This window comes from Lissotriton helveticus, chromosome 1_1 (assembly GCF_964261635.1).
Source record: "Lissotriton helveticus chromosome 1_1, aLisHel1.1, whole genome shotgun sequence".
Classification (NCBI taxonomy): Eukaryota; Metazoa; Chordata; class Amphibia; order Caudata; family Salamandridae; genus Lissotriton; species Lissotriton helveticus.
In genome coordinates, this window is record NC_136057.1 from 496933043 (window position 1) to 496951504 (window position 18462).

The 18462-nt window shown below is 42.9% G+C and overlaps 1 protein-coding gene across 2 annotated transcripts in view; it reads left to right on the forward strand.

Moving 5' to 3' along the window:
- PWP1 (PWP1 homolog, endonuclein) overlaps positions 1-18462 on the forward strand; it is a 460981-nt gene that overhangs the window by 181171 nt on the left and 261348 nt on the right. For both annotated transcript variants that reach the window (XM_078673945.1, XM_078673946.1), the window contains exons 7-8: positions 10339-10469; positions 11645-11718. In XM_078673945.1, coding sequence (XP_078530071.1) covers positions 10339-10469; positions 11645-11718 — 205 coding nt within the window. The remainder of the gene's footprint in view (positions 1-10338; positions 10470-11644; positions 11719-18462) is intronic.

Consider the following 18462-nt stretch of genomic DNA (forward strand, 5'->3'; position numbering starts at 1 on the left):
ACGACCTGGGATGCATTCAAGGCTACCCTGCGGGGGCTAATCACGTCTAAAGAGATACCAAAGCAGAAGGCAAGAAGGGAGGAGAGAGATAATTTACAAATTGAACTCACGCAGGCAACCCATGAACACTACAGGGTTAAATCATCGCTCTCTGGGCAAAAGCTGTCCGAGGCAAAGCGTAGGATGAAGGATTTCTATTATGACCTAGGCGAGACTAATAGTAATTTCTATGCCCAAAAGATATATGAGGAGAGCGAATATACAGGGAAGCTCTTGGCTTGGCAAGCCAAGGAAAAGCAGGCCCGAAATAGGATAGACCAACTAACTGATCCCATCACTAAATTACATGTTAAGACCACTACCACCATTGGTGAATTGTTTTTGAGACACTACGAGGGAGTCTATCAAGCAAATGAAGGGGCTACATCTCATTCCATTAGGGAATTTTTAGAGTCACTCTCAATACCTAAATTAGATGATGAGGCCAAGAACTACTTCATAGAGGACTTTTCAATGCTGGAATTAGATGAGGTGATCGGCTCCTTCCCCAATGGTAAGGCAAATGGCGATGATGGTCTCCCTATTGAATTTTTAAAAAAATTTGGAGGAACCCTGCGTAAAGAACTTCTGCTTTTAGTCAACTACTTACTTCAAGGGGGCCCTCCACCAGACTCTTTTCATTCAGCGGTTGTGGTTAGCATTTTAAAAAAGGGAAAGGACAAGGAAAATTTAAATTCATATGGACCCATAAGTCTTTTAAATACAGATTATAACATTTTTACCAAACTTTTAGCCAACAGATTAAATAAAGTAGTGGGGTCTTTGGTAGCCCATGATCAGTGTGGTTTTATTGCAGGTAGGCACCTTCATTCAAATACAACATTTTATTGGAGGCACTAGATTATTTTAAGATTAATAAGGTAAAGGCTCAAATCTGGCTTTTAGACGCGGAGAAAGCCTTCGATCTAGTGTCATGGGATTGCCTTTTTGCTATTTTGCACAGTTTTAATTTCCCGATTGTTTTTATCTCTTTTAAAACAACTTTATAGGAACTCTAGGGCACAGATTATCATTAATAACACCAATATTGGGACATGTCAGGTCACCAGGGGCACACAACAAGGTTGCCCCTTGTCGCCAATTTTATTAGCGTTATTTATTGAACCGTTGGCGATTTCAATTAGGAATATAAGAACCGACACTGTCCCACTAGTTGGAATGACAAATATAAAATTATATACGGATGATATTGCTCTTTTTTTAGATTCCAAACCCTCAAGCCAATTGAAAATTTCAAAATTTTTCTCCGACTTTGAAAAATTAGGGGGCTACAAGATCAATGTTAACAAAACGGAAATTATTTTAGCAAACTGCACTGTAGACACTTTAGTACCGGAATTTAGGCATATATACAACACACGCCCAAAAAGATATCTGGGAATATTCCTATCGGATAACCTGGAAGACCTGCACTCGTTGAATTATACACCTCTGCTAAAAAAAGTTAAGTCTCTTTTAGATCGTTGGAATTTATTACCCTTGTCTTTAATGGGACGAGCAGCGCTAGTACTTATGTCAATACTACCTCTTTTCAATTTCCTTTTTAGCGCCGCTCCCTGCGCAATCCAGGTCTCCTTTTTAAAAAAAGTAGATGCCCTGATCTCTTCTTTTCTTTGGGCAAAAAAATCTCAGCACTTTATATCTCCCAGTTGCGCAAGGAGGACTATCCCTCCCAAATATTCGAGAATATTATTTTGCGTCTTTTGCACATCATAGTTTTAGTTTTTTTTTTTTCAGAAACACACGAGGTAGACAATTTTTTTATGAAGAAGATGTTGTCAGAATTCAAAATCACTGATCCGGTTAGAATAACGAAAGATCCAAAGAAAGTTTGTTATAAGTCCCTACAGTGGATTTTGAAACAGAAAACTCAGTTTCTGAATTTTTATAATATTCCCAAAATAAGTAACACAACGGATTTAACTAACCTTAGTATAGGAGAGGAGGGCTGTATGGACAATAATATATTAAATATCTGGAAGGAGAATGGTTTTGAGAAAATTGAAGACTTCCTCATGGTTAACAGGTGGAAGTCTTGGGATGAAATCTCTTGACAGATATGCCACTCCCACACAACTTTGAACTGGTCATTCCTTTTGCTTATTCCAAAACTCAGAGAGCTTGATATAGGAAATGTATTAAACAAAGAGAATATCTCTTCAGCTCTGAATAAGCAAATACAAAAGAAGATCAGCACCTGGATTAAAATATTAAAGGAAAATAAAGGTGAGGAATATTCTAGCAAGATCATTGAGAGGTGGAAAAGAAGGGAAGATATTGAAATTGACCAGCAGTTATGGGACAAGATAAATAAATTTAATAAAACCATTTTCCGCGGGCGCCAATTTTAAACGTATGCAATTCTATAATAAATGGCTAATCTACAGAACCCCCTCCTTCCTCCACAATATCTTTCCCCAAGTTGCCGATAAATGTTTTCGATGGGAAGAAAAAGGTACCTGGAAACATATTGTCTGGGAGTGCTCAAAAATTCACCCATTCTGGAAGGAAATGGAAAAATATCTCTCCATTGAGCTCAAAGCCACTATAATATTCGATGATCTAATACCGATCCTAGGCTGCTCCTCGAGTTATACTATACACGACGAGCCCCTTTTTATTGCTTCTTTAATAGCTAAATCCCTTATTTTGCAGTCCTGGAAAACAGATTCTGTGCCAACTTTCCAGGCATGGAAGGCAAAATTATTACGAATCCAGGGCAGGGTAAGAAAATATGCATTGAGATCAGGGGCCCTTAAGAAATATGAAAAGTTTTGGAGTGTATTTGAAATCTAATTTGTTGTCTTTCGATACTCTACTGTAATCTCTTCTTTTATGTTTTAGTCTGCTAGATTGTTTATATTTATTCACATTGCACTTTATAAGCAACCTTAAATTCTTTATTGTATAGTTAGTTAAAACCATTACAATATACCAAATAATTAAACCACATTTCTTTACGCACTTTATACACAAAATACAGATTGTAAAAAAACTCTCCTAAGTAGAAAAGATAAAAACACAGCTACAGTGAATTTCCTATTTGAATTAATAACTTGCGCACAGTAGTTTGGGTTACAGATTATTAGTCAGCCAAAGCAGTTCGCGATATCAGAGTTCAAGAGTTCAGGTTCAAATTGGCTTTTTGGATAAGTTTTCAAAGTTGATAACAAATTTAATAATTCTACTAATGAATTGAGGATCTTCTGAGTCCATCACATTTAATATAGCAGAACGGCATGTACGAATACCTTTTGCGTTGAACTTTTCCCTAAGTAAACTCCGCCGGACATGCTCTAGCATTGGGCAAATGCAAATCAGGTGGATCATGTCTTGTACCGCTGCACCACATAGGTTGCAATCCCTAGGACCAGGTGACCTCCAGCCTGGCTGGTCGGCATTCGTTGGTAATTTTCCCAGATGTAGCTTTAAATACTTTGATTTTAAGTATGAAGGGAAAGCGAGACCTAAATAAGCAGCTGGAGCCGGTCTTTTGTAGGATTGTATTATCATCCAGGCATGCGCACGGCGTCTTAATGTCAGTCTGTCTTCGATCAACAAGTGCGTATTGACTGCTTTTTTTACAAGCTGCTTGAATACTGGTGCTGGTAGTTTCTTTTGCCAAACAGATGTCAACTCTGTGCTTGTCAGAGAAGATTTTAAATAGTTCGCATAGTGAGATTTCGGGTTGCTTTGCAGGGCTTCCCAAATGGCAGAATTAATTTCTATGTCGCAATTGAGCCAGATGTTATACCAAAATTTGATTGACTCATATTTTTTGTGCAATGTTTGAGACTGAAGTCCAAATTCGAGGCGTACCTGTGCGGGTGAAGCGTCACATGGTAAGCTGAATACACGTTTGTACACTCTCGTTTGGAATTTATCTAGTAACGGAGCACTTCTTCCATTATGCACCACACTACCATATGCTATTGTTGGTAGTAACTTAGCTTTGATGACTGTAAGAAGGGGAGTAAACAAAGGGCCTTTTAGCTGTTTTGATAGGCTACGGAATGCATGCAATAGTGCTGCTCCCTTCTTTTTGATAGCCTCGAAATGTGTCGAGAATGTGAGCCGTTTGTCCAGATGTATCCCTAGATATTTATAACTATCCACCACCTCCAGGCTCATGTTGTTAATTGTAAATTTCCGCTGTTTAGGACGACGATGCGTTATGATCATAACCTTTGTTTTTGTATTGTTTATTTCCATCAGATTAGTCTTGGTGTATCCGGCCAGCTCATGCATTAGGCATTGCAGGCCTATTTTCGTTTGGCTGAGGAGGACAATATCGTCTGCGTAGGATAAATGAGTAAGGGCCCAAGTTCCTAGCCGTGGAGGATGGGCGTTGACCCCGTCTAACCTTGGGGTCAGATCTGCCATGAATAAATTAAACAGGTGAGGGGCCAAAACTCAACCTTGTTTCAAGCCTTCACTGGTGTCGATCTTCCTTGTTAACCTTTGGCCATTGTCGATCTTAACCTGCATCCAAGTGTTGGTATAAAGGTCCATAATTGGGTTTAAGATCGTGTCAGGCAGGCCCTGTTGTTTTAGTTTGGCCCATAAAGTTTGACGTATTACCCGGTCAAAGGCCGCCTTAAAGTCCACAAAGCATCGATGTAAAGCTTGATGGTTTTGTAAGCTTTTTTCGGCAATCAGACTTATTGCCATGACATTTGCCATTGTCCCTATGCCGCTTCGAAAACCTGACTGGTTTATAGGGATTTTATTCTTTTCATCGGACCATTTTACAAGGTCGGCTAGAACCAATGAGGCATAATATTTGGCCTCTACGTCTATCAGCGCAATCAGGCGATAATTTGCCGGGTCCTTACGATCCCCGCCCTTATATAGCGGGTTAATGATTGCACCTCTCCAACTTTCTGGAATACTACTGGCAACGTTGATCATCCGGAACAAGTTGTTAAGGTTCCTGGCCCAAAAATGTGGATCATGCTTGTAGATTGCCTGAGGAACACCGTTTGGTCCGGGGGCACTGTCTTGCCTACTCTTCTTAATAATTCGCAGTAGTTCCATTTCTGTTTTATCTTGGGTGGTTTGGCCCCAGTCTTCGTTTTTCTTATCCAGTGAATATCTCGGGTCGAAGGCAATTACAGCAGAGGATTGTTGAGTCATGGAGTTTATTGAGAATGTATCAATTAGATGTTGGACCCATGCCTTCTCCGAGACGCAAGTCATGCTTATGGTATTTCAGGTTCTATTCATTGAATTTATCTGTGACCAGAATGCTCTAGTATCAGATTTGTTTGCATTATATACTATTTTCGTCCAGAAATCTATGTCCACATTTTTTTTTCAATCCAGATTTGTTTCTTGTATGATTTCTTTAGGGAGCGTACATCCTGCCATACTTTGGAATGAGAGTTATGACCTTGAGCTCTCCTCGGGCTGTCTCAAGCGCCTTCTCAAGGCACATAATGCCTTACTGAGGTGGATATTGTTGTTGCCTTTCTGTATCCTTCTAATGTTAACTCCTACTTTTGGTAGTTTATTCAGAAAGGTGGACCAGGTTTGAACGGTCGGTTGGTTTTCTGGGGAGAGCATTCGCATTAGGTTTTTTGCATCTGAAGCTATTTTTGGTAGTGTGGCAGACGTCCACCTTAAACATTTCAAATTTATCGTCGAGGTTTCTCCTGCTATTATGGTAGCCTCCAGATGTTTCTGAGGAGTTATTTTGAGTTCAATTTGCTGGGCTGAATGATCGCTATTGGGTGTACATATGATTTCGAACTTCATATTTAGCCCAAGGAGGGGGAGAGTGACGATGGTGTAGTCCAAGATAGAGCTTGAACTGGGGCCAATATACGTGCAGTTGGCAGGTCTATCCGGATTTATTTTCCCGTTTAACACACGCATACCTAACTGCTCAAGGTCCCAGATTAGTTGCCGACCCATTCTATCCGTTCGTTTAGCCAGCGGAATCATCTGTGTTTCTACTGCCCATGTTTCGTTGGCAGTAATAACATTTTCTTCCTCTTCAGGGGCATGTAATAGGTTAGAATTGAAATCTCCTGTGAGAATTATTTCCCAGGTTGGATGTTCCAAGCGAAGTTCTGCTATAGTGATACTGACTTTTTTGAAGAGCTCTTGTTTTGTTGTTCTTTTCGGGTGTGCATAAATGTTAATGAGTATGATGGTATCTATATCAGCGGATGGGCCCATTTCCAGTTTTATTAATTGCATTTCTGCGGTGGTCGGGGATAACTGGGTGGACTTGATTTTTAGTGCCTCAGAAATGTAAACTGTTAGACCCCACTTAGCTCGTCCGTATTGCTGGGTTCGAGTGGCACTGACATGTTGACCAATTCTACCTGGCACTTCAACCGGTGTAGTGAGCCATGTTTCTTGTAATACAATTATTTCGTTCGAGTCACAGGACTCGGTCTTGCCTTTGTCACTTAAAATATCTTTTGCTCCAGCGATGTTCCAGGATAAGATTTTTATGGAGGCTTGATCAATTTTGTCGCCCAGGATCTGATTTCATTCCTCTCTGGTACCGCTATGTGTTCTGTACTGGGGGTCAGATATTAGATTTTCCGCGCCCTTGGCACCATACAGCACTGAGTATGTCATATCTTTTTCAACTGAAATTTTTTCTGTAGGGGCATTTATCATTAAGAAGGGGAGAGGGTAAAGTAAAGTAAAAGTAAAGTAAAGTCCACATTTGTAAAGCGCACAATCACCCGTAAGGGTCTCTAGGCGCTGGGGGGCCGTCGGGAAGATTAAGCGAGCTATTGCCCAGAGTCACATGGTGCTGGGCTAACCTGCCGCCGGAGCCGGGGATCGAACCGTGGTCCCCAGATTCCAGCGTCAGTCGCCCTGGCCGCGGCGCCACACCTCTCCCTGGTGTAACATCTTCCCTGAGTGAGATTCCCCACTCTTCAAATTTAGTGATTTCTTGCAGTATGTCCTTAACTATTTCAGCATTCTTCCAAGTCGCTAGGGTGCCTTCCTTTACTGGGTTGTTTCCTGACATTACAAATTCAATAGCTAGTAGATCAGCAGTGGTTATGTATTGTAAACTTGGAATTTCTGCCATTAGGCGTAAGATGTTTCCTCTGTTCAAGTAATCTTGTCTGCCTTTTGATTGATAATTTGGGATGAATAACATCCTTCTTTTTATATTCGATATGTTATCATCTTTTGGCATGGGAAAAATTGATTCCTGGTCATTTGTCCGGAGTCTTATAGCAACTTTGTTATCTTTGGGTGGACTTTTTTTGTTGTACCTGTTGTCCGTCGCAGTCTTTGCTCGATACTCATTTTCCTTTGCTGTAACATTCGGGGTATCTATCTTCGGGCCATTTAACCTAATGGATAGGGCGTGTTCCTGCTTGGTTTTCTGAAAGGCAGTTTCTTTTTCCATGCCTCCGGTATTCTTTAGGCCATCATATTCCGAATGAATGTTAACTAGTAGCCGGGTTCGCTGGCTATTGTCAACTTCCACTATAACTTGCCTAGGGTTCTTGATGGCGCAATTTGAAGCATTTTGTCTAGGACTGACGATTTTATGCTGGATGAGGCTTACTTTTTGTTTTTGGTTTTTGACATTGTTTGGTGCCTCTCTTTGTGATCCTCTTTGTGATCCACTTACGGGGCTTTGGTATTTGGAAGTTTTTCTATCTGTTATCAGATCATTCTCTGAATCAGCTGTGATGCGACCATTGTGGAGCTGTATAGACTGGACAGTTGATTTTACTTTGTTTCCGATGGTTTTGGATTGTCCCATTGGGCTCCCCACTGGGCTATTTGTTCTTAATATTTCGGGCTCGCAACTCTCAGGACTCCTGTTTATACTACTCCTTCCGGGCGAGTATGTCGTTAGTTCATTGTCATTACTTTCCTCCGTACATGCTGTTGTATTTAGGCTTGGCACAACTGCTATCCCACGGGTTTGCACTTCCGTAAGGGTAGTCTGGATTTGGACTTTTTTTTTCACTTTGTTTCTGATGGTTACTTGCGTTCTTTGAGAGATTAAAGATTGGGTAAATGTCCAAGACCTGCTTATTAGTAGGTCTGCTATTTAGGTGTTGGTTTCTAGCCTTTCTAGCACGATTTTTTTGTCTTTTAGTTAAGACCGGCTGGTGGCTATCTATAATTATGGTCTACTCATGCGTTTGTTCGTCTATTTCGGTGATCAGCAAGTCACTATATTTGGTCGGCCCAGGGGTATGGTCATTTGACGATATTTTGCCCTCAGTCAGTTCTCCGTTTTTTGTCTTTTTTCCGTTTTTTTGTAAAATATTTGATTCCTTTGTTTGTGACCTTTTATTGGGAGATATTTCCTCCATCTTTTCTGTTTTGTCTATCTCATCATGGCGTGTTTCTTTTTGGTGAGCTATAGTATTGTTTCTATTTATTCACATTGCACTTTATAAGTATTTTTTTGAAATGATGAATTCTGAATATGTTTTTGTATTGATGAGTCCTGTACTGTATTAATTCTATCGCCAATTGTGTCTTGTAAGATAATTTCTTTTTTTATGAACTCTCAATAAAAATATATAAAAAAAAAAAGAATACATGGAGATCCTGCGGGAGTCCTATAGACTTACCGCATAGGCATGCTACACAGCAAAGTCCATTAGTGCATAGCTAAAATACCAGACTGTCTAAACTTGCAGTACAGGATATTATTGCATTCCTCCTCCTCCTCCTCTTCCACTACCACTTCCAGATGCCAGGCATAGCCTTCACTTTGATTTGGCTTCTTTTAGCAGCTGCTGCCGCAGGCATACATAATGTGGAACATTACTCTCTATTCTGCATTTCTGTAATAAAGGTATTCATGGACTGCTTCAAAAAAATCATTTCCCCCCAGGGTTCTGCAAGCACCAGCATGGAATCCTAATATCGTCCTTATCAGACTCATGGGCATCACCCGCTCTTAGATTCTTGCCAGTTCCGGTACCTCTCCCGGCAAGTAGCCTTCCTGGTTGCGATCACTTCTTTACATCAGTAATCCCTCACACTGCAAGTACCTTTCATCCAAGTTCACAGTAAAAAATTAATGCTCAGGAAAAACCCTAAGATCCTTGCTAAAGTGGTTTCCCTTTTCCATCTCAATCAGACCATAGAACTACCAGCCTTTTTTCCCCAACCACCCTAGATGTGAAGTGCACTCTCATGTACCACTTAGATAGAACCAAATCCTTTCTCACGTAAGACCAGCTGTTTGTGGCCTTTGCAAAGCCTCACAAGGGGCAACCTATATCTAAAGCAAGAATTGCTGGACGGATAGTCAAGTGCATACAAACTTGCTATCAAAAGGCATACAAATGTCCTCCCTGTTAACTCTTGGGCCCACTCTACCCACAAGAAGGGATCATCCTTGGCCTTCTTAGAGAACATTCCCCTAGCCAACGTGTAAGGTGGCTTTATGGTCAACCCCACACACTTTTACTAAACACTACTAACTATGGTTTGGCCAAACGTTCTTAAAGAACCTATTTCAGAGATCTACATCTTCCACACGCTAGCCATGGCTTATAGGACGGTACTGCTTTACAGTCTGTACAGAGCATGCGTATCTACAGCAACATATGCTACGAACGGAAAACGTTACTTACTCTGTAAGCATCTGTGTGTAGCATGTAGTGCTGTAGAATCACAGGCACCCATCTTCCTCCCCGGAAGCGTGTGGTTCTGACCACAGATCTCTTCACTCTTTCAGTTCTTATCTTCTTTGTGCAATACACATGTGATGTGCATCATATAATGTTCACTCACCACTCCATACTACTCTCACCCACTGTGGAAAACAGTCTAGCGGGGAGGCAATGCTCATGTGCATATCAAGCTACAGAAGGAGTCACCATACCGCATGAGTCCAAAGACTTCTTTGAAGAAAAACAACTTGCGAATATCTGAGCCCACCACTAGATGGTTGGTGTATGCAGAGCATGTGAATCTACAGCACTACTTGCTATGAGCAGATGCCTACAGGGTAAGTAATATTTTCTTTTCAAAACCTTTTACCGCTATCTACAGCACAGAGCAAAAATGACTTGGGATGTGTTCCTTGTTAGCTTGTTGATGTGCATGGGACTAAATCAAAAGTTCACTTCTATGATATCCCTTCCCTAAACCACCAGTTATTAACTTGCTCACTCTTTCTGTCAAGTTCATGTGCATATATAGGATGATGAATTGTTTTATGTTTTAGTGCTGCTTCTATAGTTGCCCATGTTATGCTGGTGTTCTTTATTACACAATTGAAGGTTTTTCTTTTTCTTTTTACTTATCTTATTTTTGTAGGGAATTATGCTGCGGTTGGTAATATGACCCCGGTTATTGATGTATGGGACCTTGATCTTGTAGACTGTTTAGAACCAGTGTTTTCACTTGGGAGCAAAAAAACAAAAAAGAAGAAAAAGAAAGGAAAAAAGGTATTTTTCTATATTTGCATTGGGTACAGTTGTTACAGTTGCAAATGAATGTTGATATCTAGCAAACCGGTTTGGAGCTGCGACACAAACCACGCTTACCTGAAGGATGTGCAGTTTCTTTTGTGCCGTGGTATTTGTTGGCAGTGCATATTTCTACCCATGTTTAGGATACCGCAGGCATGTAATTTCCTTTTGCACAATCGTGGTTTCTTAACCTCTAGCAGGTGTCTTGTAGCCGTCATTCATGGGAAGCACCTGTGAAATCCATAGCTTTTTCTTATTTATGTGTCTCAAAAAAGTCACGTTTTGCAGCACATTGAAAAGATGCTGTTAAGTTAAAGTATTGAACCATGCAAGTATTGCGTGGAATGGTCCATGCTGGTGCCTATGGCTCGATGACTGCCCAGTGTGCTGCACAAACAGATGTTTTTTCTGTAGATATGTAAACTTGTTGATCCTTCCCCGCTGTAGGGCTTAAGATGGCGACAGCTAGTGCAGAGGCTTATATCAAGGCCTACCCCGGCCTCGTTGGGGACCATATAAGTGGATAGGAATGAACATAGATATAACATGTCTGTTCATTGCCCAGAGGTTTCAAGTTACTGCTGATGCTGCCTGAAAAAGGGAAACGTTTGCTAAACTTGTTTTCACTCTAAGATGTCAATAACTGATCGATGTCGGTGCTAGCACATGGTAGCCAGAACAATGTGAGTGGTGACAAACGAATCTTCAAATCTTAAATGCACCCGTCCACAGATACAAGTTGTGTGCTCTCCCATCCTGCTCATTAAGGAGTGGAGACTCCACCCTGTAAGGAACACGTCACCTGATACTGATAAAGCTATCTGGAGCTCCACACTTTGAATGCAGTTAAAAAGCAGTCCTTTCATTCCTGCTGTCATCTGGTTGTACTTTGTCTGTAGCCCATCAGCTAGATATGAACTAAAAGTGCCTACATGATGAGCATGAGACCGGAAGTTGACTTGACAGTGCCAGAGCTCCGCTGCCATTTGGCTAGTTTCGCGCCATAGAAATACAACATACATAGAAACAAATACATACCTGACAGTGGTCTGGTAACCTGGGAATATTATTATTGTTACAGTTCATTACTTTTTCGTTAAAAACTGCCATAAGACAATCAACAACCAGTGTGTAATGTTTACCTTTTACAGGGTGCGTCAGCAGAGCCATGTCAGGAAGGACATTCGGATGCAGTTCTTGACTTGTCATGGAATAAGCAAATCAGGTAAAAACGTTTATTTTTTCCTTATTTATGTAAATTACTTATTTGGTTATCTTTCAGTTATATCCAGTGATATACTGTAAATGCCAAGTATTTTGAAATATTATGCTTAAATATTAAAATATAGGCTGAACTACTGTAAGAAATGAGGATGTCTAGTTGGCAGTGACTTGCACCCAGGGAGAGGATGTGGCCTCACGGCTAGAGCTGCCCACTGTGGGGCTGGGGAACCAGGTTGGAGCCTGTGCGTCTGCTGAGCATCCTGTGAATCTGGGCAAATCACTTAATCTCCCCGTGCCTACCAAGAAATGAATGTGTCCTTGTGTAACGTAACTGGTGCTCAAGTAAAGCGCTACAATACCTTCGGATCGAGTTTGCACTATATAAATCTACAAAAACCAACAAAAAAAAAAACTTTTACTCAGGTAAAGGTGATTACACACCTAAGATAACCCCTGCTCACCAGCTAGGTGGCTTGACACAAACAGTCAGGCTTATCTCAGCGGCAATGTGTAAAGTATTTGTACATATCACACTCAGTAACACAGTGAAAACAACTACGAATGGACACACTACGAGTTTAGAAAAGGAAAGTATCTTTATCTAAACTAAATGAGATCAAAACTACAAAAATCCAACTTACACAACTCAAAATATGACTTTCGAAAGGTTTCAAGCAATTCTGTCCATAGAAATCTATGGGTGCCTGATTTTACACCAAGTACCTCAAATGCTTCAAAATCCACTAGGAGGGAAGTGATGGAAAACACAGCAATGCGTGAGTTCCTGAGTCCTTGTGGAGGCAATGCAACAGTTCTGCTGCTTGCAGGTGAAGTGATGCATCGAATCCGGACTGTAGGGGTGATGCGTCGATTTCCTAGGCGATTCTTGTCTGCGGGTGCTCAGTCGGAAAAACTTAACCCACAGGTGAAATGCATGAGAAAATACAGGTGCTACGGGTCGATGCGGCGGCGATCCAGGTGATGCGTCGACATCCGTAGCTGTTGACAGGCGAATCGCCATTTCTTTTAGCCGCATAGCTGTGCCTGCGTTGGAGTCAGTGCAGGGGTCTCAAACCTGAGATACACAGTACGCTGACTCTGCATGTAGCAGATTTTCGGGCCTCGGTGGGTGCTGCTTTGATTTCTTCAGCCGCACAGGGCTGTGCGTCGGGATTTTTTCTCACACAGCGGGGCTGTGTCGAAATAAACAGCTGCTGCTAGCAGAGCGAAGTGTCGATTTTGGTGAATTCTTCAGTTCTTTACAGCAGGAACTATCTCCAAGGGCCCAGAACTGGATTTGGCACCCAAGGCAGGTCAAAACTCCCAGCAGTGGAGTTCAGGGATGCTGCAGGTTAAGTCTTTGCTGACCCTGAGACTTCAGAGCAGGAGGCAAGCACACAAAAGCCCTTGGAGAAACTTCACTAGAGGGAAAACATCAAAGTCCAGTCCTTTTCCACTCCTTGGCAGAAGCAGCAACTGCAGGCCAACCCAGCAAAGCAACACAAAGCAAAGGGGCAGTACTCCTCCTCACAGCTCTTCAGCTCTCCTCATTGGCAGAGGTTCATCTTGATTCCAAAAGTATTATAAAGTTCTGGGGTTTTAGGTCTAATACTTATAACCCTTTTAGGTCTCGCCTGCTCCGCCTACGCGAGAGATTTTGTAGAAGAGGATTCTCAGAAGAGGGCTTTAAGCCCCACCTCTCATTCCCATTGGCCAGAGTCACCGTTTATGCTAAACGGTGGCCTGCTATTGGAAATGAGGTGTTTTGGTGCCTCCCTTTGGCTTGCGATCTGGACTCGGTGGCCTGCTTCACGGCTGTCGTGAAGCACTTTCTTATCTTTATGGGGCCATGTGCATAAAGATAAGAGATCCCCATGCTCCGGTGAGACCCTCTTTCGCTTTTGGGACCGTGCGTGTTCTGGGAGCCTGCACGTCCTTGAGAAAAGTTTCCCCTGCCCCCAACAATTCACCGCTAACACTGTCTTTCCGATTATATTTGGTATTTGGCAGGGTGCCAAACAATCGATGCCTTACACATACGAGCGCTGTCACGCACTCGTTAGGCTTTATAGACAGCTGGAAGGAGGGCACCCACGTGTAAGGCAGCCCCACCCTTCCAGAGTCTGGTCATGTCTGATTAAATGCCCATTACTGTTTCTGAAGCATTTGTTCCACACCCTCGTTTCACATCCGGTTTTACGGTGGGGGACATTAATTCAACTAAAAGCTGATCCCTCGTCCTTCGGGATATCTGGACTCAAGGCGCGACACTTTTTTTTTACAGTGAAGAAATGCATGAACATTGTTCACACCTTTGGACATAAACCTCCAGGAGGGGGGGGTCGACCGTCCCTGGATCACTGGTTCACGCCAAAACTCTGATTTAGGGCACAATATCCGACACGAGCACCATATTCTAGCGCAAACTCGACCCGAAGCTTTCGGATTGCTTAACATGCGCACCATATTCTAGCACTGCCTCAAAGGCGTTCATGCTGGGCTCGTGTTACAGGGCTCGGAGACCGGGAAAATTGACCATCCCTATAACCCTCTTCCCCCCCTTGCAGTTTTAATGACCACTCCCCCTCCGTCTCTGCTGCGTGGACGGGGTATGGGAACCCAGTGACACGGCCTCGCTGTGCAGGGAAGGGACAATTATGCTGGTAGCGCAAATGAAACAAACGGCTGACCCCCCACCCCCGTCCACCCTCCCCTGTAAAAAAAAAAAAAGAAAACAGCCCGTTTAGCAATGCGAAAAGCTGAGCCAGCTATATATTTTATTTTCCGTTGGGGTTGCAGTGATATCAACTGCAAAAGACATGCTGTGTTTAACTAGGAATGTGTGCTGAAAACGGCATTTATTTGTTTCACCATATCCTCGCCTTCCTCGCAGAAGACCCACACACACCCCCACACAAACATACACCCCCACAAACACACACACCCACACACACACACACACACGCACACACTCACACTCGCACCTACCTAGCCCCCCCCGAAAGCACAGCATTTTCTTTTCCTTTGGTGCTGATCATTTTTTGCTATGGCCCTCTCACACTCTTTCACAACGGGCACATATGTGACCATCCCTCAGGGTGATCTGCGGAGAGGCACGGAGGCAAAGAATGGATGGGCATAAAATCTGAACACCTTTATGTTCCACTGACACTGATAGAACCTAGCACTGCTTTTAGACTCCGCTCCAGAGCTTGAACACTCTCGCAACCTGAAGACGCACACATGTGGAGACGACACATTTCACAGTCGGCACCCAACAAGAGTCATTTGCAGAAACGCAACATCTTGAAAAGAGCAAACACTCTGTGGAATTAAGGCTGAATTGCTACATGAAACTGCATCTCTGAACGTTTGCTCATTGTGACATGACATTAGTCAAACAACACTGTATGTATCTACCAACTAGTAACCTCTGATCTTGGGTTCCAGAGTAGCGTGTAGCATCAACTTACAGCTCTCAATGAATATAACCAGATTAATGGTCTATCAGCCAACATCAACGATACAAAGTGTATATCTTCTGTGAAGAGATCACAGACATTAAAATGGAAGTTATGGAAGAATACAGTGGGAACAGCAAATTAAAATTTTTGTCTGGGATTTTGTTTGGATAAAAATTTAACTTCAGTACAATGCCTAAAGTGACTAAAAACAAAGGCTATCCCATGCCTAAAGTGACTAAAAACAAAGGCTATCCCTGTAACAAGAGACTTAACAAGCATTTGCAATGCAATGGGTCTCGCATTTACATGGGTTTAAGCTATTGGCATTGTAACTGACAATGCTTTTATTTATGTTTTAAAAAACAAAACATAAATAAAAGGAATTGTGATTTACAATGCCAATAGCTCAAACTTGCGAAATGCGAGACTTGTTGCATTGCAAATGCTTGTTCTCTTTGAAGTCTTTGTTCAGAGAGTCTCTCTTGCTCAGTAAAACTAGTTCTGTCCTCCCTGGTCCAGCCACACTACGGGGGTTGGAGACAGCATTGTGCAGGGCAGCCTCAGCCTATTCAGGTGCTAGTGAAAACTCCTCCCACCACTCTAGCCCAGGATGGATCATCAGCATATGCAGGGCACACCACAGCTCCCTTTGTGTGAGTGTCTGGAGTGAATGCACAAACAGCCCCTGTCAGTCTAAATCCAGATGGTGAGTCCTCAAGCAGGATGAGACACACAGGATGGTTAAGCAAGAACATACCCTCTTTCTAAAAGTGGCATTTTCAAACACACAATTTAAAAACCACCTTTCCTAACAGGCATGTTATTAAATTCTGAGTTCAGAGAACCCAACCTCCAAATCTATACCTGTTCTCAATTGAAAATTACACTTGTTAAATGTTACGAGGCAGCTCCAATGATAGCCTATGGGCGAGCTAGACCTTGCAATAGTGAAAAACTAAATACACAGTATAACAGTATGGGGACATGTAAAACACTATATATAACAAAAGGGAGAGTTAGGGAAATTGCACAGGCTACGTGAGGTGGGAACTCCTGGTCCCCGGGGTTAAATGTAGCAACAATGGAGGAGTACCCCCTATAGGGAAAGAAGTAGAGAAAGGATCTCTACGTCTGGAGCGTAAATCTCAAGGTCAGCACATTGTGCCCCAACCCGTTACCGGACAAAGTATGTCCTTAAAGAAGACCCCTCACTCACCAACCTAGTTGGTGACATGCTTCATCATCGGGGTCCCACCCCATAGGCCGAGTGCCCATAGGGTGTGCTGCGACACCTGATTACAGTGGAGCGGGTTTCTTTTTCTATTATATGTGCATAGAATACAGTGATAAGTGAGTTAAAAAGGGCCAAATACTACTCACTTCAAGACTTTATTCTTGAGTGTTTTGGCCCTTATAAAACCAATGTGGCACCTGTGCCTAACTAGGAAGGCTTTTGGTGTCTCAAGAAGTGTAATACATATTAAAAATAGCGTAGTGTGCTATGTGAATAAGGTAAAATTAGGTCTACGTGTTTCAACCATTCAAAAAAAAAAAAATGTTTTTGGTTTTCGTCAGGACCGTGAAGATTGGACGGGGTGGTCCACACACGCTAAGGTGTGTCCAGCCCTCGTTCAATATAAAGACCACAAATACGTGTTGGAACAGAACACGCCACGGGGTATTGTGAGCGGTAACCAAGTAGGTTTACTGCAAGATGAGCAGAAGCCGCAAGTGACGGATACTTGCCATCTTGGATACCCCGATGCCCATGAAGCGGTAGTCACCGCATCAAGTGTTTTCTCCTGAACCAGGAAAAGACACACCTTTTACACTAGATCACGTATTTGTGGTCTTTATGTCTTTATAGGGCTGTGCCCAACACAAAGATTAAAAATGGACAGAGGAAGGGGAGCGATGTTTACACTGTGGTCCAGTGAGGATTTGGATAAATGTGGATCTGTCATACGCGGACATAATGTCACTCACACAGGTGAAGCTCATACCAAGCTAACACATACCTCATTGCACAGATAAACACAAACCACTGGAAGGAACCCCATCTTGCTCACATTTCACCTGGGATTGAATTAGAATTTGTATTATAAAGGAGAGCAATTACTTAAAGATGCTGCCATCAAATGAAACAAAGGTGGTGAAATAGGTGGGACTACTAGAACAGGCCAGTTAGTGCCAATAAAACTTGTATGCAGGGGAGCCTCTTATCTATGTATAAGTGCAGGTTCGAGGCATGTGGGCTGCTGAATTCATATCTTTGCATAGATCGCCACCTAGTGTTTGGGTCGGATGATTGCACATTGTTGTCCTGGAAGAGTCTTCGAAGTATCACGAGATAGGTGGCTCCTCCCTCGGACTACAGTGCGCATGGGCATCCTCTCCATCCCCAGATTGTTTTTTTCTGCCATCGGATGTACTTTCCAGCACTCCAAGTTCGGAATCAACAAAAACTTTTCTAAAGGCCAAAAGGCCTTCGGATCCGTCGGTATTGTTAAGCGCTCGGTACCGATACACTTCTTGAACATCTGTTGCACTTCGGTCGTCGAATCGGGCCGTGAGGCCTTCTCGACACCACGTGGACCGACCGTCGATGGAACGAAGTCCATTCAAATACTGCCCGCAGTGCAACTCCAAATTCCCGCACACAGATAAGCATCCAGTGTGCAACAAATGCCTATCTCCAGATCACAATGAAGATAGTTGCCTAGCCTGCGCCCAGTTCCGGTCGAAGAAGACTATCCGGAATCGACGGGCGGCGAGGCAAAAAATGCAGAGGTCGGCACCAGAGCCCGATAATATCTTCGACGATGAGGAAGACCTAGGTAGCGCCGAAGACTCGGATCAAGACGAAGAACAATACTCGGAGCACGACTCCGAATACTACCTCGAAGAGGAGGAACTAATCGTCGATCTCGAGGAATACAATCAAGACATCGTAGCTGTCGAAGACGACTCTGATGACGACGAGGGGCGAACCGTGAGTACACCGCCCCATATAGACACTACACCAATATCAGAGACTCAGGTCGAGGCATCGCCAACAGGCCTTAGCCAAGATCAACATTCTGGTTCTATAGCCCCGCCATACCGCCCGGCTAAGAACATAAAAAAGAGCCTTCTGAGACACGACATACGACACCGGTTCCATCGAAACCGAAACTCGTCGACAATACCGTCTTCGGACCGAACGTCGTCGAACCGAAGGTGATTAAGCCGAAGGGCGTCGACTCGAAGGCCACAGTTCCAATACACCCTTCGAAGCCAAA